Source organism: Epargyreus clarus, unplaced genomic scaffold (genome assembly GCF_041222505.1).
Source record: "Epargyreus clarus isolate Ecla_fem2 unplaced genomic scaffold, WU_Ecla_fem_2.2 ptg000026l, whole genome shotgun sequence".
In the NCBI taxonomy this organism is placed as follows: Eukaryota; Metazoa; Arthropoda; class Insecta; order Lepidoptera; family Hesperiidae; genus Epargyreus; species Epargyreus clarus.
The window spans coordinates 2,702,799-2,726,384 of NW_027332233.1; the positions used below are offsets into that span (position 1 = coordinate 2,702,799).

The window sequence follows — 23,586 nt, forward strand, 5'->3', positions numbered from 1 at the left end:
TTTCGCTTTTGATTCCTTTTTTTCGATCTTTAAACCATAGAGTAAAATTATTTTATATCACGGCGTGCGTAAATGGACGTTTTACGCACGCTTCGCGTGCGCAAAACCCCCATTTCCGACCCCGTAATATAAAATTTTATACAACACGCGGACGAAAAATGTTTTTCTGACTCGTGTGATTGCAGTCCTCGCCTGCGGCTCGGCCTGCAAACTCACACTTGTCAGAAAAAAATTTTTCGTCCTCGTATTGTAATGTACTATTTCTGGCCATTACTAAAATGCGCACGTTATAAAATGGAACAGCCAAAATATAAACGTATAAAAAACACTGCTGATTTGAAACGGAATAAATTATATTACATCCGTCTTTGCAACATAGTACATTGCTAATTATATCCGTATCGAAGTAGTCTAGTTTTTAAATAAACTTTATACATGACCAACTAGTTTTGTATAAGTTCAGTTATTTCATTTGAAATAGTTTTAAAATCAAAAATATATAGTTTTTGTACACATTTTTTATATTATTTATATAATAAAAACCATAATGTATCCAATAACAGTGAAAACTTTAAAAACTATTTTAAAGTTCAAATTTATAACGCCATATTTTCATATTAGGACTATCAGGACAGAAAATATAACTTCTGGGATGACGAAAACTAATAGTCCAAAAAATGCTTACTATGATCACTTTATAAAATTACCTCTTCCAGAGAATAAAATTCTTGCTACATATGTTTGGATCGATGGAAGTGGAATCAACTTACGATCCAAAGATCGTATCTTAGAGAAAATACCTTGTGATCTTTCAATGGTCCCAAAATGGTCATTCGATGGCAGCTCAACTGGTCAAGCTAGAACTGAGGATTCCGATACATTACTAATACCTTCAGCTGTATATAAAGATCCATTTAGAAAGAGTCCAAATGTGATCGTCTTATGTGAAACCTTCTACAGCGATGGAACACCAACGCCTACAAATTATAGGGCTCACTGTGCCAAAGTGCTCAATCAAATTGCTGAACAAGAACCATGGTTTGGTATTGAACAAGAATATACAATATTTGATAGCGATATTTGGCCCCTAGGATGGCCTAAATGTCGAGGGTTTCCCGTAACAAAATCTTTGTTCTCATATTGTGGAAATGGAGAGCATGTAGCTGGAAGAGAAATTGTTGAATGTCACACTAGAGCTTGTATCTATTCCGGGATGGATTTTGGAGGAACTAATGCTGAAGTCATGAAAGGGTCTTGGGAATTTCAGGTAGGAACGACTCCTGGTATAAAAGCAGCTGATGACCTGTGGGTAGGCCGATATCTTCTTGGAAGAATAGCTGAACATTTTGGTGCGATTATTAGTTATCATCCCAAACCAATGGGAAAGGATCAACCAGGAATTGGGTGTCACCATAACTTTAGTGTGAAAAAAATGAGAGCAGATGAAGGAATAACTGAAATCGAACGAGTTTGTAAAATTTTATGTGACCAACATGAAAAATTTATAAAAAACTATGGCCTCGGTAACGGCGAAGAAAATAAAAAACGCTTAACGGGAAAGTTTGAAACAGCTTCATTTGATACGTGTAGATGGGCTGTAGCAGATCGTGGAGCTTCGGTAAGACTTCAAAGAACTGTTGAAGCTCAGCGTAAGGGTTTTCTGGAAGATCGTAGACCTGCAGGTGATTGCGATCCATATAGAGTTTGTGCTTTACTGGCAGAAACTTGTATGTAATTAAAACTTTTTAAATAACTTTATCTGTTGTTTAACCGAACTGGTTAGTTGTGCATGTAAATTCAATTCAAATAGAAAAAACTTTAACTATTTTAAATTTTGATAAGTCAATTCTTATTCGAATGCAAGACAAAAAACTGACTCGACACCAAATTTACAGTTAGAAAAATATTTAAGCTTTGAATTTATTTTATTTTACTGTTTGTGTAAATTATGGAAAGTATTTTAAAATGTCTGAACACTCTCCACCGGTACGGAAATGTTTTATTAGTTCCGAAGAGAAACATGTTGAAGCACTCCATCAACCATATTATGAACAAGAAGGTAATGGATAGATATTTACGACTTCCCATGCCCTGCAATAAAGTTTTGGCAACGTACTGTTGGATAGATGGATCTGGCATAAACATGAGATGTAAGGACAGAATTTTAAATTGTACGCCTTATAGTGCCGATGTAGCTCCTGGTTGGGCTTTCGATGGAAGCTCTACTGGTCAAGCTACAACTGCGAATTCGGATACTAGTTTAAAGCCGTGTGCAGTTTTTAAAGATCCGTTTAGACTAGAGCCACATGTCCTCGTTCTGTGTGAAGTTTATATGGGAGATGGATCCCCGGCTGCAACGAACCATAGGAAATTTTGTAATGACTTATGTGAATTTCATAAGGATGACGAACCTTGGTTTGGCTTGGAACAAGAATATACAATGTTGGATGTTGATGGTTGGGGTCTCGGTTGGCCTAAAGGTGGCGGATTTCCTGCTGTTAACTATGAGTTCTCCTACTGCGGAGTAGGTGCTAAATACATAGCAGGAAGAGATATTTGTGAAGCTCATGAAAAAGCTTGTCTATATGCTGGGTGTGATTTTGAAGGCACTAATGCTGAAGTAATGTATGCATGTTGGGAATGGCAAATTGGTACCACCATTGGAATTAAAGCTCCTGACGACATGTGGATGTCAAGATACATAATGTCGCGTGTTGCTGAAGACTTTGGTGTGGATATTACCTATCATCCCAAGCCTATGGGACCTAAACATCCTGGAGTGGGCATGCACCATAACTTCAGCACGAAGAGAATGCGCTCCGATGGAGGTTATAAATTTATTGAAGAATGTATTAAAAGGTTGGAGACAAATCACATGAAGCATATGAAGAATTACGGCAACGACGAGAAGACGAACCGAATGCGTCTCTCGGGAAAATTCGAAACTGCACCATTTGACAAATTTTCATGGGGTATAGCAAACAGAAAAGCCTCTATCCGATTGGGACGAAACATTAAGGAAAAAGGCAAAGGGTTCATGGAAGACAGAAGACCAGCCGGAGATTGTGACCCCTACCTCGTTTGTGGCTTACTAATGGATACTTGCCTTGGATCAGCAGGTGGCGGCAAAGGAGGTGGTAAATGCAAGTAAAATGTAATTGAGATTTTCCAAGCCAATCAATAGTGATATATTATTATTCAGTTTGCACGGTCTTGTTTTTTTTACATTTTCTGATATCTGTTTTAAAATGTTTCAGCAAATAAACAGTAAATAAATGAATTTCTGCTTTTTATTATTTTGGATATTACTGCTTTATCAACCTATACACATACATACTCGTCACAGCAAGTATTTTTTTTTGTTTATATTCGCATAGTTTTATTATTATTCGTACCCGCGCCGCAGTCGTAGGTATAGTTATACTGTATACACTGGACACTCGTACGAAACCATCCATCTAGACCTCGAGGGTAGTAACAATAGTAATAACACATCTGATCGTCCTCGGATAGGATACAGAGATTTTACAAGGGTGGCGGTAGTGAGTGATCCCGTCTGATATATTCTTATTTTTGGCATGGTAGAAACAGTACTTATACTTAGTTTAACTACACAATATTAATTTCTTCGATTTCAATATTATTTTTTTCAATATATTTTCTTCGATTTCCTTATAAATGAATTATCTGAGTAAAATAAAATATAAATTAAAAGAACATTATTTTTTGCAGTAAAGTATGATTAAAATAACTACTGTAATATAGTTCAACAGCATTTTAACAACTGCGAAAAGTAAGCAAATTAAAGTGATCAATATTGTTCTTTATTTTAATTATTATATAATACGACTTTTATATAGTCAACATGACGGAATTTGAATAAAAAACAATTAAGAAATATTATATTTTATCTCTGGTAATATGGTATGGGTAGACCATAGACAACTGTTAAAAATTAAAAAGTAAAGAGAGCCGCCATTTTCATTCTTTTCTCTATACCTGCCGTCATATGGCGTATTAGTGCGTTCGTTTGTCCGCCATATTAAATGAAATCAATAAAATAAGACAAAATGTCGCCTTACTAAAGTGCGTGAAAATAATCCATCAACATCCTATTTTTGTGTGATTAAATCATCAAGAGGATCACAATGGAGAATTCCTACGGTGTGGGGGTCGTTAACAGATACGCTCTTTTCTTGGACGACGAGTCCGATCCTCTTGATGCGTTAAAAGCGCGAGAGCAGGCTAAAGAGCTCAAAAAGAAGACCAAAGATGCCGAAAAGGAGAACAAGGGCAAGCCTGAGATCAAACCTAAGGGTGGCAGCGTCGTACCTAGGAAAGGAATCAAGGAGACCCAAAATGTGAAGCCCCAAGATATTAAGAGCGGCGATCAACAAAAGAACAAGGGTCCGGCGAGGCCGAACGAGCGCAATGCGGAACGCCCACCGCCTCGCCGCCGCGAGGAGCGGCCGCAGAACGGCGCCGTCGAGGGCAAAGACGGCGCGCCGCGACCCCCCCGGCGCGAATTCAGCGAGCGCAAACCCAACTTCGAGCGCCGCAATTTCAGCGAGAACCCCGAGGGTGGAGAGCGGCGCGGCCCGAGGCCGCCTCGTGAGCCCCGCGAGGGACAGCGCGGCCCGCGGCCCGGCTACGACACCAGAGGCAAGCGCGAGTTCGACAGGAGGTCCGGCTCCGACAAGACCGGAGTGAAGCCCGTCGACAAGCGCGAGGGCGGTGGGCCCCACAACTGGGGCACGCTGAAGGACGAGTGGGACGAGATGAACAAAACCGGCTCGGAGGGCGACGTCGCCGAGGAGAAGGCGGCGCCGGACGTGGCGGCCGCCGGCGACGGCCAGCAGCCGGAGGCCGAGCGCGTGGCGCCGACCGAGGAGGAGCCGCGCGAGCTGACGCTGGACGAGTACAAGGCCCTGCGCAACGCTCAGCGCATGGCCCCGCAGTACAACCTGCGCAAGGCCGGCGAGGGCGAGGACCTGAGCCAGTGGAAGAACCTCGTGATGCTGGAGAAGAAGAAGGAGGGCGGCGAGGACGACGAGAGCGACGAGGAGTACGACATGGCAGACTACCCGCAGCGCGTGGGCCGGCAGAAGCGCGTGCTGGGCATCGAGTTCACGTTCAGCGACACGGCGCGGCGCGGCGGCGCGGGCGCGCGCGGGCGCGGGCGCGGGCGGGGCCGCGGCGGGCCGCGCGCGCGCGAGGAGCCGCCGCCGGAGGAGCGCCCGGCGCCGCGCAGCCCGGCCGCTCCGCCCAAGGTGGACGACAGCAAGGATTTTCCCTCTCTCGGCTAGACTCAGTGAGCCTTCGCTCTTCTCCCCTTTCGAAGTACGATAGAGATACAAATTGAATATTGTATGTACCGTTATTTTTGAAGTAAATATACAAAATATTTACACGAGTGTGTATTATATTACATTGGATTTTAGTGCATTTTGACGTTGATCGTCACCGAACCTGTTGGTTTAAGATGTCGGGTTCGCTTTTAAAGTTCTCATAAAGAGGGGTCGTTAGATATGCTCATATTTTGTTGTGCAAATGTAATGAAGGGGGGAGGATAATTTAAGTTTTACTTTTGAATTCACATAGCTACAATAATGCATATGAATCTATCATAACAGTAGCTTCTATCGTATTGTAATCACGTCAGCTTATGATTTAACTTTGGTGAGTTATATGGATAAGGTTTTTAAACTTACAGACTGTGACACACTATAATGAATTAACTCCGTCACAACTTAGTGTAGAACTTTTGTGAAGAAATAACCCTTGTTGCATTTTGTATCACGAGTTTGTGTTGACAAATGCAGACTTTCGAACTGTAAATAGTTATATATGTTAAAAGATAAGGTCTTAACAAGGTTGATTTTTGTTGTTACACAAACTTCTTGAAAAATAAACATTTTGTATGTGTGATTTTCCTTTTTTTTTCTCACATCTTTCTCATATTTATTGTGTAATAATAATTGTTAGTTTCCTTTCAGAATTTTATATTTTAATTCTTCACATTGTTGTTAAATTTGCTTTAAAAATCCTCCCCTCAAGAATTTTGTTACAGTGTCTGGTATAAGTACTGTTATGTTTAGTTATCTCCAGTTCAATGCTAGTCTGATTCATGTAAAGATAATATGTTCATTGGACATAGTCTCAGTTGATGTGGTTAGCCACATTGGGGACGAGAATAATAAAACCACAATATGTAAGTAATATTGTATATTGACATGTTTGTTCACTTTCACACAAAAACAAGATACTTAAAATTTACACATAATAAAACAATACTCAAATGTAGTTAAATATTCAACATAATAGATCTATTACTTACAAAAAATAAACATGAACTTACAATTGAATGTTTACACAAGCACAATAAATAATGTATTTACACTTTTAAGTGAAGTCCAAGGCTACAAAACTTAAAAGAGTCACTTGCAGACTCATTTTGTAATTTTGAGCATAATACATCTATAAACCACAAGATACACAATTTGTTAAATCAGAGGAACATCATTTATTACATAAATAAATCACAAAATCCACATTCTCAATATTAAATATATTTTTATATTTACATAAATATGTTGCTCAACTGCTGAAAGTGAGTAAGGGGATGAATTTGTCGCAAATGATCAAATTGCTACATAAGCAATAATATTAGCTGACTAGGTAGTGCTGTTTGTCATTTAAAAAATGCAGTAGATACATCTAGTTTTCGCCAATAAAGATATTTTTCCATTACTGACAATGTTTAATTCTTAATTCATTATTTTTTGGATTATCCATTCTAATTATTTAATTGCAGAGGAATACTCATTCGAAATGGTTAATAAAATTATAAATTAGTGACAAAAAAAGCGTATCAACTAAATACGGGACTCGAGCCCCGCTTCACAGCCACAATATACTTCGCTCGCTTCCAAAGCGTAAATAAAGTACAAACTTCGACAGATACGTGGCTAACTTAGAGGTTCAGGCACACCTACATACATAACTACGTACATCGTATAGCAAATAGGCATAAGTATAACACTATCTTTGTTTGTCTACCGGCTACACAATCAATTGACTATTATTTACACGGACAACACGAGAGTCACACGGGACACGGTCCCGCCGCGTCTGGAGGTGCGGGATCACTCGATGCCGAAGGTGTTGGTCTCCTCGACGGCGAGCAGCAGCTTCTCGTGCAGCAGCTGCGGGGAGGGGTAGGGCGGCAGGTCGAGGCGGTTGAAGCAGGTGTGCGCGCGCGGAAGCGACTCCACGCGGCCCCAGCGCTCGATGCAGAAGCGGCGCGGGCCGGTGGAGCCGCGCAGCGCCGCGAAGCCCTCGTACGGGATGGACGACGTGCCCGTCACGAACTGCACCAGCCGCAATCGCTGCTCGTTCGTGAATCTGGAAGAAAAGACATCGTTACGTATTTTTCGGTTCATCGCTATTTCGAATTTTAAACGCTGCGCACTTCCTTTTGCTGCTATTTATGTCACTGTGAAATGTAGCACACGGCAGTATTATATTAATAACTTCTTTGTAGAAAATTCGTTAGGACTTGTAGAAAAATACGGGATGGTCTATTCATGTTTGTAACTTGTAGATTTGTTTCTAGAGTATAAATATACTGTAACCAAGAGTTCCTTGACTGTAACGCGTATGTATGACAAATACCTATTACCTACACTTCCCTACCATTGACAGAGGTTGATGTTTCACAAACAGCTAGAATTGTTTCAATAAAACTTTCTTATCGTAAACTGTGGCCGTTGACCACATCCTTTTTGTTATCTTGCACGTTATAGCAAATGGGACGACGACCAAGAGAATATTACTACACTATCCATATATTTATTTTATAAATATCTGTTAACATTGTAGACAATGATCTGTTTTCAAGTAAAACAAAACGAAAGTACATCAAACACACAACATAATACTGTAATTCGTTCTGTATTTATTTCAATATGTAAATTAACAGGATATGTTTTCAATTTGTTTTCTTATTTTAATTAGTTAAAAAAATAATATCAACCTTGTATAAAGGCAAAACTTAATTTCGCAGCAAGAATATACTTTGGAGTGGAGAATGTTAATTAATTGTGGGTATATCACGTATTTTAGGAAGTTGATGTGATCGTTGGAATATCAATCATACTTAGAATTTGGACTATTATAAATGAAAACGATATTATGGTTATAGATAAAAGTTTGTGTAAAAATCTGTAACTCAAATATTTTTTAAGCAGTAGTCTTTGGTACTTAGTAAATGGTGTGATGGTTCGTAAGTTACTTGCTTTGGTTTAATCAATTGTATATGAAGTATGATGTGTGGATTATGGGTGGTTTAATTAGAAGTGTTGGTGCATTAATGATGTGTTTTTTGTGATTAAGTTACATTGTAAAGTAGTAGTAAAGTGTTGTGTGAATGACATGGTGTGTAGTGGTCATCATGTTGTATGGCAGGGGCTGTCCCCTGGTGGCGGTGTGGCGGTGGTGCCGCCGGAGTCGAACCACAAAGGTTTCTATCACCTTCAGCGCGGTGTTGTGTGAAAGTGTATTGTGTGGCGCCTAGTGTCACAGGGCAGGGTGTCGGTGTAGTACCTGTCGATGGCCTGCCAGAACCAGAGGATGACGGGGTGGTGCGGGTGGTAGCCGCCGCGGTACTCGCAGTGCGCGCGCCAGTCCGCCACGTCCAGCTCGGGCGCGCCCGCGATCACCAGCTCCAGCTCGCGAGCGTCGAACGCCGCCACCAGCCGCGGGTCCACAACCTGACGACGACAAAATAAATTATTATTATAGGACAAAATTAAAATTACCAATTTATTTTTAGTTTGTCATTCAATATTATTTTCCGGAATTTGGAATAAATTATTATAGGACAAAATTAAAAAAAAAAACAATTTATTTTTAGTTTGTCATTCAACAATATTTTCCGGAATTTGTTCTTATTAGTGATCGAAGGGAATTTGGCATAAATTATTATAGGACAATATTAAAATTACCAACTTATTTTTTAGTTTGTCATTTAACATTATTTTCCGGAATTTGCAATAAATTATTATAGGACAAAATTAAAATTACCAATTTATTTTTAGTTTGTCATTCAACATGATTTTCCAGCATTTGGAATAATACAGGATCAGCTTTATTTTTCAAAATGAAATTGTTTGAATTCAGGCTAACGATTATATTTTTAAATATTTTACATGATGCAGGTTTCGTTTTTATCAAAATGGGCTTCGTAAAACCTTTCAAAATATTAAACTTTTTCATGACTTGAAAACCCATTTAGAGAAATTCACCCTGGATACACGAATACTAAAATTTATTATATATTTTATTCAATACGAGATAAATATGTTATCGACACTTAGTTAACAAATATGAAATATTTTGAGCAAATCTCACGTATGAAGATTTGGAAAGATTGAACTGCGTTGCGACATAAAGATTGTAAAGACACGTATTTCACTTTCATTTATATTGATAGCAATGCATTTGGAGTTGGTTATACATAGATGTTCTCAGGCGATGGTGAACATGTTTGAGGGTGGCGTCTATTAAATTTAGTAGATTAATTTAAAATTTTATAAAATTATTCTACACGGTACAATGGGGTAAATATGTATTTTTAGTACCCAAACCCCATTACAAATAACGACAATTAAACATAGTAAACATGGTAGAACCATCTGTGGTTGAACATCGGCACCACCACAGCTACTTCTGTCTAATAACAGCAATTTTCAGCGTTGTTGTATTCTGGTTTGATGGGATTGAGTACTGGAGACATATTTTTCCGTGGCATTCCGGGTTACTCCATAAGGGTAACGATGCATTTGTGGCCGACCTCAGGTAGGAATCTAATCGTATCTGAGGTTGATTATAGACGTCTCTGAGCGGTCGTTGCCTAACCATCAGATGGACTGAATGCTCGCCCGCTACTCGTATGTTATAAATAATTAGCCAAGTGAAAGTCGAACTCGTACACTAAGGGTTCCGTATTACCAAAATGTCCAGAATTTTATATTTTTAATATTTGTTACTCTAGCATCTATTAACGTAAATGCATAGTGAAAATTTTAACCTATTATGAAAGTAGCAGTTTCTTGAATGGCGACCCTCATTTATTTTCAATTTTATATTTACCTTTGGGTACAGCCAGTGGCGGAGTAAGGTCATCGAAGGCTCGGGGCGGAAAGTGGAAAGGATGCCCCCAGTGTAAAAGTTCGCCTGTTACCTTTTTTTTTCGCCGACTGATACACATTTCATAGATTGTTTCGAGCTTTTTTTAGCAATTGTGTTTGAAGGCCCCTCAGGGTCGGGGGCCCGGGGCGGACTGCCCCTTACCCCCCCCCCCCCCCTTCAGCTGCTAGAGGGAACGACACCGTAAAAAGGAAATAACATAATTGTGCTCACCTCGTGGAAACCTCGCACGAGCCACTCGGTCTGCTCGGCGACGCCGCGCTCCACTCTCCAGCGCACGACGCGCTCGAGGTACTCCTTCTTGTTGCGCTCCGTCACGGCCACGTCGCGCCCGCCCGCCTTCAGCTCGCGCTCCAGCACGCGACCGTCCGCGAGACGCTCCGACACCGCGAATGTTAGCTCCAGGGAGGATACGCAACGTGCGGACTGTGGGAATAACACGGTGGATTAATTATTTGGAATGGAAGTGGCAGCGAATGTTAGCTCTAGCGATGATACGCAACGAGCGGACTGCGCAGATAATATAACATGTTAAATATTTGCTATGAGGGAATAGGGTTGTAGTGAATGCTAGTTCCAGGGATGATACGCAATGGACGGACTGCGGGAATAACTATGAGATAATCGTTTGCAATGGGAAAGAAAAGTGGCAGCGAATGTTTGCTTCCGGGATGATACGCAACTCGCACACTGGACATAATCACATGACACGTGAAAAAGTATTAGTTTACTACAGAAGAGAAATGTGAATGAGGAAAAATAGAGAGCCAACATTTGATAAATAAAAGAAACTGCTAATAATGTTCAGTTGAGCAAAAGACAAATTATCATATTTTGACACACGTAACGAGCTCATCTTTCAAATCAAACTTAACATAGTGTAGACGTCTTTGGTACATATTTTATAACAAAGGGCCAGTACATTCTTCCTTACAAAGCACCCAAAATATAAGATCAGAAAGATCATCGGTAGATAAGTAGGTCATCTATTAATGGAATCAAACACACGTGTGTTTTCTTTGTATTTAAACATAATGCGCTTTATTGTGTTGTCCCTAATTTATGGGTACCATATATTCATTTGCATTCCTATAATAAGTATTATAAAGTATTCCTCTGCTTTCGATGTCATAAAGAAAAAAAACTTTTAATAAGGGCAACTTAAGGTAATTGCACATAAATATTAAAGCCAATCGATGTGAAATTACCCTAAATGTAGGTAATGTAGGTAGGGTAAGTTTGGAAGGGAGGTCTAGATTTAGTTTAAGCAGGTGAGCTAAGGTAAATTCGGAAATTCGGGTGAATGAACTGGGGTAAGTTAGGTAAGCTAAAGAGAGTTCAGGTAAGCAATCTAGTTTAGACAGGTGAGATTTAGGTAAATGAGCTGGAGTAAATCAATAAGTAAATCATAAAGGTGGTAGAATCCTCTGTAGTTTTAATTCCGGCGGCACCACACCACACTTATTTCTACCTATTAACAGCTATGTTCATCTACTACTCCTATGTTATACAGGGTTAATGAAAATTCGATACATTCCCTTGCAGGGGTAAAAGTAGGGCTCATTTGCAATAGATTTTGTCATTAAGTACCCTAGCCGATAGTGATTAATTTTTGAGATATTCAAGTTTTTGTGTTATTATTTCTAAATTCTAACGGATTTCAGGCAAAAAATAAAATGCAAATGTCCTATTTTGATCATATTTTTGGGTATAAACTTATACCTAACATCGCAACACTTCTACTCTACTTTTACCTCTGCAACGGAAGGTATCGAATTTTCAGTAACCCTGTATATTAAAAAAGAAAGAAAACGTACCTGCAGCCACCGCAGCGAGGCGGCGAACTGCGCGTCGAGCGCGTCGACGTCCTCGAGCGCGGGCGGCAGCCGCAGCAGCGCGCGGTACAGCGCGCGCGTGAACCACGCCTCCAGCAGGTAGCCGTGCACCAGCGCCAGCCCCAGCACGCGACCCGAGAAACGGAACCTAAAGGACAAATCATTGTTTGCAATAATCCGATCGCAACCTTCGTTGAAATACTATCGAGATATGTTCTTGGTTGTTTTTTTTATGGGTGGTCCTTTCGTTGCTAGACCCAGAACGCGACCCGAGAAACGGAACCGAAAGGACGAACGATTGCTTGCATTAATCCGATCGCAACCTTCGTTGAAATGCTATCGAGATATGTTTTTGATTGTTTTTTTTTATAGATACTTAGTTGAAATACAATCGAGATACCTTTTTATTTGTTTTTTTATGAATGATCCTTTTGTGGTTCGACTGTAAAATCGACAGTGTTAAATGTTACTGTGATGTGGTTTGAAGGGTGTGATGAATAGTATCGTATAAAAGCACCCGTGTTAAATGTAACTGTGATGTCGTTTGGAGGGTATGGTAAAAAGGGGTGATTTTACATCATGAATTTGTACATTATTACTTGTATTTTATTACTTGTACTTGTAATTTGCAATGTAAATCAAAGTTCATACACATTATTTTTACATTTGCACAATGCAATTCTTGCAGATGCGTATTTCATGTAGTAACGAATCATATAAATAAGTAATTTTACATATCGAAATATTTTCGGTATACTTAAGATTATACTATCAGCATGTCTCACATACAGATCTATTTGGTTATATTACTTGTGCACCTAAATAGCAAACTAACTTACAAGTATTATTGCTTTATGAATATGAACAATGAATAATAAAAAGATGAATTAAGACTGTTCTGTTGATTCCTTTTGTTTTTCAGATAGATATTTTTCATTTGGATATTCAACTTTACTTCAAAATTCTAAAGAAATAGTGCTGACGGGTTCCCCAGTAAGTAGTTCTCAAATCTTTTATGAGGAATGTTGATGTCTTCATTGGATCTCCTCCAAAATATTTTACACATACCTACAGATGAGTTTGTAAATAGTAGGGTTAAGAATGCTAACAAGGTAGTTTTCTTCGTATCATGTTCATAGATTTTGTCATTATTTTGGTAATCAATCAGAAGGTAAATTTTTTATTGCACAGTTACTCTGAGATTGTATGCGTTCTATATAGTTATAAGATTTTTTAACATCTCCTTAACATTAAAAATAAACAACTTGTGCCGAACTCAAATAGGATGATGTGTTATGAGTGCTATGGAGACAAACGAAGATAAATTTGGAAACGCCCAGACAATAATTGAACTTCTACTTCATCTTTTAACGCCTCTTAGCTATAGATCATTGTCAGAAAAATCTGTCCAAGACTACAAAGTCTTGAAAATAAACTCAATAACAATACATAATAATACCTTAAGATCGTACCCATTATACTTTTGGGTATATCTGACACTTTCGGCTTTATAATATTAGTACGATCTCTTGAAGTGAGAAGGGCTAAGGAACTTAAACTTTACTTTATAGTTCACCACGCTAACCAATGGCGGACTAGTAGAGTAACTTATACTCGCAGGTTTCTTTACGATCTTTTAATTGACAATACAAATGTCTAGGTTCGTTTATAATGTGGTAGGCTAAAATATCGCTACAATACCACAAGACCTTACTATTTTTGCATTCAATTTATATTCAACCACCATTTCCATTCATTGTAGATACCCATCTCGACATAACGTCCACAAGTGGGTTAACGGCGAGCACGCTGCCGCAACGCGAACGAATCCCAGATATCCGAGGATTGCGTAACGATAACGTTAACGTTTGATGGGAGAATGCGACGCGCCTATTCAGAAGGAACGATTAGGTTACAATTTATTATGTTTATACTGACGCGTACTTTTGTAATGCTGATGAAATTTTCAACTATTTTCTTGATTTATTTTAAAATTTGTAGCGTAGAAAACAGTTTTATCGTCGCTTATATATTGGCAAAATAAGTAAAATATCATGTCTGTAATTATTAACTATTGAAAAAAAAAATCAATTATTCTTATTGTTTCCCTAAGTTCTGATATTGTTTCCGCCATACTTCCAACTTCCCGATTTGTATATATGAATTTGTTAATCCTTTATATAAATTATAATAAAAATGTAAGGTTGCATTATAAAATGCAAACAAATACACTATATAATTCTATGAAGGTAATGTTTTATTTAATAAGAAATAACTACTTATCTTCATAATTTTTAATGATGGTTCATATGTTAATCGTAGCATTATTTTTAACAACTCAATCGTCGAATGTGTTACAACGGCATTACGTGTCAAAAAATACCCAACGAGAGTGTGTAGGTACAGCTGAGTTCTTACACGATGACAGACACCCGATATCGGGGGTAACTCGATCATTTTGGGAGCAGCTCGGTGCGACGCGGAGACGCAATTCCAAAACGTAACACTATATTACATTATATTTGTTGATACAAGTTTTTTGTGGATTTCATTTGAGTTATCAAAAAAATTGGGTCTTTTTAATATTTTGTGTACTGTTCGTTTAAGCGGTATACTTCTTTTTTCAAGATTTTTGGAAACCTACTGAATAGGTAGTAATGTAATTAAAACGTTTTTGAGAATGGTAACAGTGATAAGGTCTTCTTAAGATCGCTACAGTAAAGAACTGCTGACTTAAATAAATGAGACGACCAACTAAGTACCTACTCAGGTGTGGCATCCGGCTACCTTTGCACAAAAATCATCAAATACCGATTCAGCCGTTCACAGATTAGGCTTACAGCCAAAATTTGTAAAGTTTATATTTTCGTTCATATCTCGCCAATACTTACTTACTATGGTTATCTGTTACTTACTTAATATGGTCTAAAAACATTCATTAATATTTTCATGTACAAAAGAAAATGCTAGACTACTACAAAACCCGGGCATAGTAACGCGCGATAAGCTAGTATGCAAACACATTTACAATTCAAGTCGTCCTTAATTAACGCATTATCCGGCTGAGAACACTGCATCGAGTTGTTACACGACTTTAAGCCGGGTACACATATGTGTCGTGAGCCTGATCCGATCACCGTAACGATTAATTAACTGTAACCGATAATTATGCGTGACAGCGTCTTTATATCATGCAAGGTCGATATCGTAGGTTCTAGAGTAATTTTTTGTCTAATTTTTAAGGAGGTACAGATATGACACAGTTTTAGTCTTACGACGTTTGCCACTTTCGTTGTATGCGCGCACATCATTTGTTCTATCTCTGTGCCGCGAAAAAAATATGAATGTAGGAATCATAGAATTACCTGTAACCTGGACAGTGTCATGACACACACAAAGAAGAAAATATAACTACCTACACCCAGAGCAGAATTTAAAATGAAAGGAATGGTGGTGACTTATGACGGAATAACAATTGTACGCTGAAAGCCACCGTGTGCACAACTACACATAGCTTGATATGTATGATACGATAAAATCTGATCAGGTGAAAAACATATGAGAACCTAGCTTTAGCCTTACAGATAGGATGTCGGCGTTAAACACAAAGGGAACAAAAGTACCTACAATTAATCAGTTTACATACCTACTCATAAATTGTGAAAATACATTTTAATTATCTGAGCAAATATAAACATTGCTATCGCTGTTATATCGATACTATATAAGTAATAGGTTTCGATACTATACAAGAGGTTTAACCTATTTTATGTTTTAATAGTTTCGAATAATACCATTTATTTGATGCTCAAACGCCTACAAAGTTATTTGAAAACTATATCTACATATTACTTCAACCATTAATGGTCGTCACGACAAAATAAAAAATAAAAATATTATTGGTAATGCAATTTTTGTTATTATAATAAAAATACATTTTTCATAGAAAGATGTTAACTACATTTAATATAACGACATTGTTTATATTCAAAATATATCATGACTAAAAGTCATAGTCATTCTTTTTCAGGCTTAAAAATTTTGGGCCCTAAAGGAAGACCTAGGCATACTCCACACCGCACCACAACGAATTAGTTAACTTTGTACTTTATACAAACAACACAATTTAAAATACGGCACATATAACGCATGTAATCTAGGTGTACCGACACAATGAACGGAAGTCCCGTATGTGGTGAATGAGAATGACAATTAAACGCAGTCCAATTGATTAAAAGGTGCAATGACCCAGCTCGCGACGAGGGAAACAAATAGTTGTGAAGGCGGCCTAAATTGATTATGATGGGAAGTTACTCAGTTAATCGTGTTACTAACTTGTGTAGTCTATAAATAACGAAGTAAAAATAATTAGGGCAAGCCTTGAATATTTTCCGTGTTTCAAGTCGATTTAACTTAAAAAAAATAATTAGAACGAATGTGGAAACTCTTCCTCATTTGAAGTCGCTTAATAATTAACAATAAGTCAGTTATTTTGTGTATATTCTTAATAGTTTTATTTTGTCTATTTCTATGATCTTTACCATCCATAAACTTAGAGTATTCTCCTGGCATGCTATATCTATGATATCCGTCATTTTATTCAACATCTTTATGTTCTATTTCTGGTTATAAGAAGTTTTATAATTACGTATGTAATAATAAACCTGATCCATGTATGCCACATATACACGGGTTGTTAAAACATGTTCCAAAATATTTCTCTAAAGTCTCCTTAAAATTCTTATTTAGGTATCAGAAATTCGAAATCTAATCGATATTGCACAACAATTGACTTATTGTCAGTACACTCGTAACTAATTACATGAAACCCCATAAAAATGTTATCATTTGAAATCGTTTCATAATTACCATAATGTTCAGCTGATACGCCATCAAAACCAGAAGTTTCAGGCGTCCTTCAGCACGATGGTACGATGGCTTCCGTGTCAGTAATCGACAAAAACAAATCAATACTAATTGTGCAGCTATTATCCGTCATTATCGTGTATGACGCACACAATGTTAGGCTCTACTCTAACACGCTTCTATCCTATATGTAATGAATTTCATGTATCTGTCTGTCTGTTCGAGATATCAGTTGAATTTGCCAATTGGGAATGGATGGCCTAATCCAAAAGTATAAATCGAAAAAATGCTACTTAAATAAAAAAATATATACAGATCAGATTCCAAAAAAGTAATTGTAAATGACAAACCTAGAGACAGATATCATTTTGAATAAAATGTTATTTTTAGAGGACTTCAAAGGGAGGTCACCCATTCGTCGTTTATATATTGATTTGTAACATTTTATTTATCTGACTAACCGATCATTCGATATTACACCAATTGGTATCAGTATATAACTGAAGGATAATAATTTTTAATATGTTTTAGTAAATTAGGAATTATATTGTTTATATTGTTATGAACTTTATTTGTTTTGTTGTTATGATTTTTACGAACTAACCAATACGTTTAAATGTGCGTGAGTGATATACATATAAATCACTTAAAAGATACAAAAAAAATAGCAAACTAAACACATAATGACTACTGTAACAATTTGTTGTACTAATTAGTTGTAATAATACACACACCGTTGAGATAATGTAGCGTTAGCAACGGAAAATTGCTTCGATTTTTGCTTCGCGGAGGCCTTAGATAAACTCGATAGTAAGTAACTATATAATGACGCGTAATCAACTCTAATAATATGGACAGTTGTGTAAAATAAGTCAGAGTGTGTGTGTAAGCAAGTCAGAGTTATAAAAAGACTTACAGTTGTGCAATTTTTTTTATGGTATAGAGATCTACCTTTAGATCCCAATGAAACGAACCAATGAGGACTAGAGTTTTTAACTTAGAGGACCAGAGGCACTAACAAGATGCGTTTTAATCTAGTTCTTAGTAATGCATCTGTGATGGACTCCAGATGCAACTATAACTCTATTTTCAGTTGATTGCAGATATCCATCGCCATCAGATGGAATGGATGATAAGTTTGCTGCGTTGAACGATTTACGGCGGGGTAGACACCATAACAGTCTGATCCACAATCCACATTTAGGTAGACATTTAAACGACGATTTTAATAACTTTTCAGGGTATTTCTGTATTGGTCTAAGTATCCATGACACCTACAAAACAAGGACATCTAGTATTTTTTTTAGTATGAGAGAAAAGAAACTAGACTCACCACTCATGATGGTTATCCACGAAAGCGGACATCGGCGACACGTGCACAGTGTACGTATCGTTGGCGGAGTACTCGAACAGTCCGTAGTAGGGGTTGAACAGTTCCCTGGAGAGCAGGAAGAAGAACTCCCGACTGGGCCCGCCGTAGTCGAGTCCCTCCTCGCCGTCCCACAGCACGCACAGCTTGCCCTTCTGCAGCTCCTTCTTGCCGCAGGACATGATGCGTCTGAACGCGTCTTCTAGAAGATGCTCGCGCCGGATGTGTAATCTGTAATGTTTCGTGGTGGTGGGATTAGTGACTGGATTAAAGATTCGTTTGATTACATCGATGTGAATAACCTAATGATGATTTTATGCGTACCTACGCTTAATTGACCCTTCGATAAAATCAACAATAATGTTTACGGGTGGCAATAATAACCAAACTGACCACTCTACACAAGGTTGGCGTTTATAACTTGGCTTAGTTGCTGGTTTCGCTGCATAATACGCAATGCAATGCTGGTGTACAATGTATAAAACGATATAAAGTTCAAAGAATTGAAGAGTGTGTGTGAGTATGTGCGTCTTTGTTACTCTCTTTCTCAAGAGAGATGTAAATGTTCCTCATTTCCTTCTTTTGTTTGCTTGCCCTTCTGCCTTTCTTTTTCTCTCTCGCTTTCTCGTTCCTTTCGTTTTGTGCATGCCTGACTGTATCTCTTTCATTCTGTCTGTGTACGTGTTCGAGTCTGTCCCACTCACTTCAGCTTCCCCGGCCCCTGCCCGTAGCCCTTGCTCTCGAGCTTCCTGTAGAAGGCGCGCAGCTTCGCCTCGAAGTCCCTGCGCTGTGGCGCGGGCGCCCGCGTGGTGCGCGCGGCGGCGGGCGACGCGGCCGGCGACGGCGCCGCGCCCGCGCCGCACCCCGCCGCCGGCACGTAGCTCATGATCTCCTGCTCGAACAGGCTGCGGACAACACATTCCAAATTCAGAAACGAAAATCTTCAAAAACACACACTTGAAAATTGTTAAGGTCACAACATTAACAGTAGGTAAATGTTTAATGCTATTTACATTTCAATGTAGCCGTGATAACTATAGTATCCGAAGAATGAAAACGTTTCAAAAACCTTTCAACTTAATAAAGTTCATCATTAAACTAATAGACTAGGTAATAAAAGTATTATGTCATGGTTGCTGACGTATAGACTAAGTACGTTAATCTAAATTTATTTTTTTAATATCGCTAACGACCTTGGGCTACAAAACAGCGGAAAGCCATATGAACCTAGGTATGTCTTTTTAAAAATTTAAAGAGGAAACGCCGTTTGAAATGATTAATTCTTTGCGATTTTAAAATACTCATACATCTAGAACACATTAACAGATCTACCCGAAATAAAAACTTCAATAAACATGTCTGCTTTTGATGTTAAATGAGTTTTAATTACCGGATCTCGTCACTGTACAAGTTCCGATTATGAAATTCACGTTCATCACATACTCATCACAATAAAACTCATCAGCTACATATCTAAATTAACATTATACATATGTAAGCCACATCCTCCTTTCAGTATTTTCGGATCGACCTCACATGTAACCTTAACCAAAATAATAGTGAAGTGTGAAAGTGGCCACTCCGTTGTTTATCAGAGCGTGCTCCATTAAAATTATGATAATCTCGACGACGCAGCGTGAAACCCACTAATTGACTGACGCTCATCATTTTCGTCCCGATTTCAGGTGGGAGGTGCGCCACACGACTCGCGCTTCACGTTTCCCAATAGCAATTAGTATAGGCTCGATTTCTATAAGCCCTTCCGTGGAGAAAATCGCAAATCTAGAGCGTTTGACAGCGAGATAATAGATAGGCAAGCGTGACCAGCAATAACAATTATAATTAGAGCACCTTCACTAAATTGCAGCTAAACAGTGCGGTGTAATCAATGTTGAACGTCATGTTCACGCTCAACAGCAGTTATCAATTATTAAATGAAGGGACTAAGTCCGTTTATATGTACAGATATTGAAGTATGAAATAGATCACGGCAGGCAAAATAACCGGCCTGCTACGCACATATAAGATGGTGATGGGTTTGATTCAAGGCCAGGAATTTTATATGTTTCAAGTCGACGTGACGTGCATTTCCTTGATAAATTCGTACAAAAACCCAGATTAAAACTAAAACATGGATATCGAAATATTAAAGACCTTGACATGTCATGCCAAAATCTGTTCGCACTATAAATACATCGTATTTCCTTAATACGGCGAAAAACTTGTCCATTGAGGAATCTCTTATCATTAAGAAAAGCTCTTGAAGGGTTCCCTAGTGTAAAGTTATCACACGCGCACAGAGTGCAATGAACCGTGGAAGATTGTCCAAAAAGAGAGGTGCGGCCCACATTAGACAGAGACAAAGAGAGGAGGCTCTAGGCTAGTAATACCCATAATCGATTTAGGTGAGCGGAGATTTAGTGCCGCCCCGCCCAGGCCCGGTGATCAACATACAGTAATTAGAATAATACGAATTTCTGGCCACCAAATTATATGCGCTGCGTATGCGCCGATGGCGAACGGCGTTAGGGATACGGATCGATGCGTTCGAATTCATCGAAGCTTTTTTTTTATAAGAATACATATTCGGTAAAAAAAATCTAAATATGCAATAAACAAACCTTGTTTTTGTCTGTTTAGGACATTAATGTCCATAACAGGTTTAAATAGATGATTAGATGGTTATTATAATGTGCATTAGCTAATGTAACAAAAATATCAAAATATTTATTGCGAATTTGGTAAAACTAGTTAATGCAACAAATAAAAGTAGTTTAATTATATATAAGCGGAATCTACCTACTTAAACGTTGATGATTGTTAAGTACTTATTAAGAAAATATTAAGACTTTAGTTTTTTATAAATTTTTATCCATATTCTTAAACACGATTCTAAGAAATCACTTGCAGACGCACTGTTTGTGTAAAGTTACAAAATATTTTACTCGTTCATAATGTGTTTAGTTAGTGTGTAATAAATAATTGACATTTATGATTGTGAAGAACTGGAATTGGAATAATACTTTAAACATTTTGATCGACTTGGTAACCAAACTGATATTTAACTTCTAAACGACTCCACTGGCGCGAACCGTGACTCAGTGGAGTTAGCAACAGCCGTAGCCAAAACAATCGCGATTTTCGGCACAATGATGCCAAAACAATCGTTTCGTCGAAACGCACGCGACACGTAACGTTCCAGCTGCTATCACGAACCCTTTTACAGAGGAGACCTATTAAGGGCCATGCGAAAATTCAACCCATAACGATTTTACCAATCAGTTCATGTATTGTTTGACTCGTAATAAATATGGGATTGTTACGCTTTGATGGTCGAGGAAACGTCTTGTTCTGTTGTCTTGTGTTGAGCACGCGCAACGAGGCAAGGCCGCCTCCTGGCCGATCGATGGGAATGACCTTAAATTACGGTCGCTATGAAACAGATATTACTCGTTAGATCTACGTGTCCGGATGGGGCACGGTTTGTTATCCGTCCGTTGAGAAAATACACGCCGGCACGCGAAAACCACTCGGATTTGTTCTACAATTATAGTTTAGTTTTCAATTGCTTCAAAACCCTTTAAAATTTATAATAAATTTAAATTAAAGTAATCTATGAATAAACCCCACTGCAAAGAACAAAATATCAACGTTTGAATAAGACAGCATCATCTGAATGTTACGTTACAACTCTACATTGACACACGAAACAATGGGACACGGAGCGACACAGCCTTCCAAATGTTTCGTATCCACAATAATACCTGCTCGTAGGTCATTACATAAGCATCCGGCACATCCCGGGCATATATCATTGAGATGCCACCAATCGTCGAAAGTTAATGACTATCGGAGGCATTCCCCCGCGGGCCGCCGCACGCGTTCTGCGTCCGCGCCCCGGGCTGCGCGTGCGCATGCGTCAACTCAAAACGCTTTCGACTTTACAACTACGATATAAAGTCCAAATTTTTATATAGAGCGAGCGTTGTTTTATTACGCGTGTAAACGTCTACACAGAAATCCAGCTTTATAAAACACGGCGATGGACAAAATCGTTACACGTGCTTTAAAGATTTTTGCTGGTGTTGACTTATGTTTCTCGACTCGTATAACAATATTGCCGGTATAATTGACATATTTTATTTTATGGTGTATACTATGTACAATTTTTAAAATCAATTTAAAATTTGATCTAAAGGTACAACGATTTTTTTATGCCACTTTCATACAAGACAACCCGATATCTCGTACGACAAAATTCACTAAATAACATTCTCAATGTTCAATTTGCATTCGTATTTCCCAAATAATGCATTCAAATTTCCTAAGAACAATGCGTCGCTCCGTTCACTTAGTCTCAGCTTTCAGTTATGCGTGTCCGACAGGTGTGCGCTGCCGGCGGCGCCGTGCGCGGGCGCATCGATAGCTACAGAATTACAGACACTGGCCCACATGCCACGTGACGTCTTGATCGACCTGGCTGCCATGACGAGGCAAAGTCGCGGGACACACTAACAGTAATTTAATTAAACGCACACCGTATCAATGTTCAGCGGTTTTCTGATCGAAGATCTGTTTTTTTGTAATCGGCTTGATCAGATATGTATATTTTTTTGGGTGCGAAAGGGGATTCGGTGATACCGGGACTCCTGTGGAGAGAACCTTGAATAATTTAGTAAATTAAAGAATTGTATCCCATGACATATCGTCAACTCGTCGCGTATCGATCTAGGATCAATCAGGTTCAGGTACAATTAAACAAAACACACTCCAAATCGTATATTTTTTAGTCCTATGTAAAGTACTTCTACACCTCGCCCTATTATTTTACGATCTCATCTAATTTTGATTTAATGTCTATGAGGGGATAAATTTAGGTGACCACGGTGTAGCCACATGATTAGGGCAGGCCGTAAACATAATCGCCGGATCGCTAGTAATGACCGCGCGGCTCCGCTCGGGGCGTGGAGGTGTTCCTACCGGTACACAATCAGAAAGCAGGGAAACGCGTTATTTAATAACGCCTCCAGCGTATATCTATAAGGTAAGGGTCGCCACGCTACGATATTTAGTGCGTTGGTTTAGTACTACTACGAGTATAATTTGAATTTGAAATGGAGTAAGTGTTAGAATAGATATGTCACAAATGAAAGAATCTCATCATCACTATAAATATAGGTCTTTGGACAGGCAAGTTGACAGATTGTACTCTACTCACCACCGCTACACACATTATGTGAGATGAGAGTGATATGAATTTATATGAAGCATTCCAACAATGAAGAAGTTCAATCCTATTACATTTCG

At 38.5% G+C, this 23,586-nt stretch overlaps 4 protein-coding genes across 7 annotated transcripts in view; 3 read left to right on the plus strand and 1 right to left on the minus strand.

Moving 5' to 3' along the window:
* Positions 1–436: 436 nt before the first annotated feature.
* Positions 437–1,750, plus strand: LOC140753514 (glutamine synthetase 1, mitochondrial). The gene has a single exon (XM_073088180.1). It carries the CDS (start codon positions 548–550, stop codon positions 1,733–1,735), a length of 1,188 nt encoding a protein of 395 aa, XP_072944281.1. The 5' UTR covers positions 437–547; the 3' UTR covers positions 1,736–1,750.
* Positions 1,751–1,797: 47 nt separating this feature from the next.
* LOC140753513 (glutamine synthetase 1, mitochondrial) lies at positions 1,798–3,280 on the plus strand. Its single transcript, XM_073088179.1, has one exon. It carries the CDS (start codon positions 1,949–1,951, stop codon positions 3,149–3,151), a length of 1,203 nt encoding a protein of 400 aa, XP_072944280.1. The 5' UTR covers positions 1,798–1,948; the 3' UTR covers positions 3,152–3,280.
* Positions 3,281–3,978: 698 nt separating this feature from the next.
* Positions 3,979–23,586, minus strand: part of Hecw (Hecw ubiquitin protein ligase) — a 124,965-nt gene continuing 105,357 nt past the window's right edge. For all 4 annotated transcript variants that reach the window (XM_073087775.1, XM_073087773.1, XM_073087776.1 and 1 more), the window contains 6 exons: positions 18,984–19,184; positions 18,244–18,510; positions 12,027–12,192; positions 10,423–10,635; positions 8,605–8,771; positions 3,979–7,404 (listed from right to left, as the gene is read on the minus strand). In XM_073087775.1, coding sequence (XP_072943876.1) covers positions 7,146–7,404; positions 8,605–8,771; positions 10,423–10,635; positions 12,027–12,192; positions 18,244–18,510; positions 18,984–19,184 — 1,273 coding nt within the window. In that variant the 3' untranslated portion in view covers positions 3,979–7,145. The remainder of the gene's footprint in view (positions 7,405–8,604; positions 8,772–10,422; positions 10,636–12,026; positions 12,193–18,243; positions 18,511–18,983; positions 19,185–23,586) is intronic.
* VIG (plasminogen activator inhibitor 1 RNA-binding protein-like) lies at positions 4,149–5,928 on the plus strand. The gene has a single exon (XM_073087778.1). The coding sequence runs from the start codon at positions 4,149–4,151 to the stop codon at positions 5,304–5,306; it is 1,158 nt and encodes a 385-aa protein (XP_072943879.1). The 3' UTR covers positions 5,307–5,928.

Excerpts from the sequence above, each read along its gene's own strand:
- LOC140753514 (XM_073088180.1), top strand. The coding sequence starts at position 548 with ATGTATCCAATAACAGTGAAAACTTTAAAAACTATTTTAAAGTTCAAA.
- LOC140753513 (XM_073088179.1), top strand. The coding sequence starts at position 1,949 with ATGGAAAGTATTTTAAAATGTCTGAACACTCTCCACCGGTACGGAAAT.
- VIG (XM_073087778.1), top strand. The coding sequence starts at position 4,149 with ATGGAGAATTCCTACGGTGTGGGGGTCGTTAACAGATACGCTCTTTTC.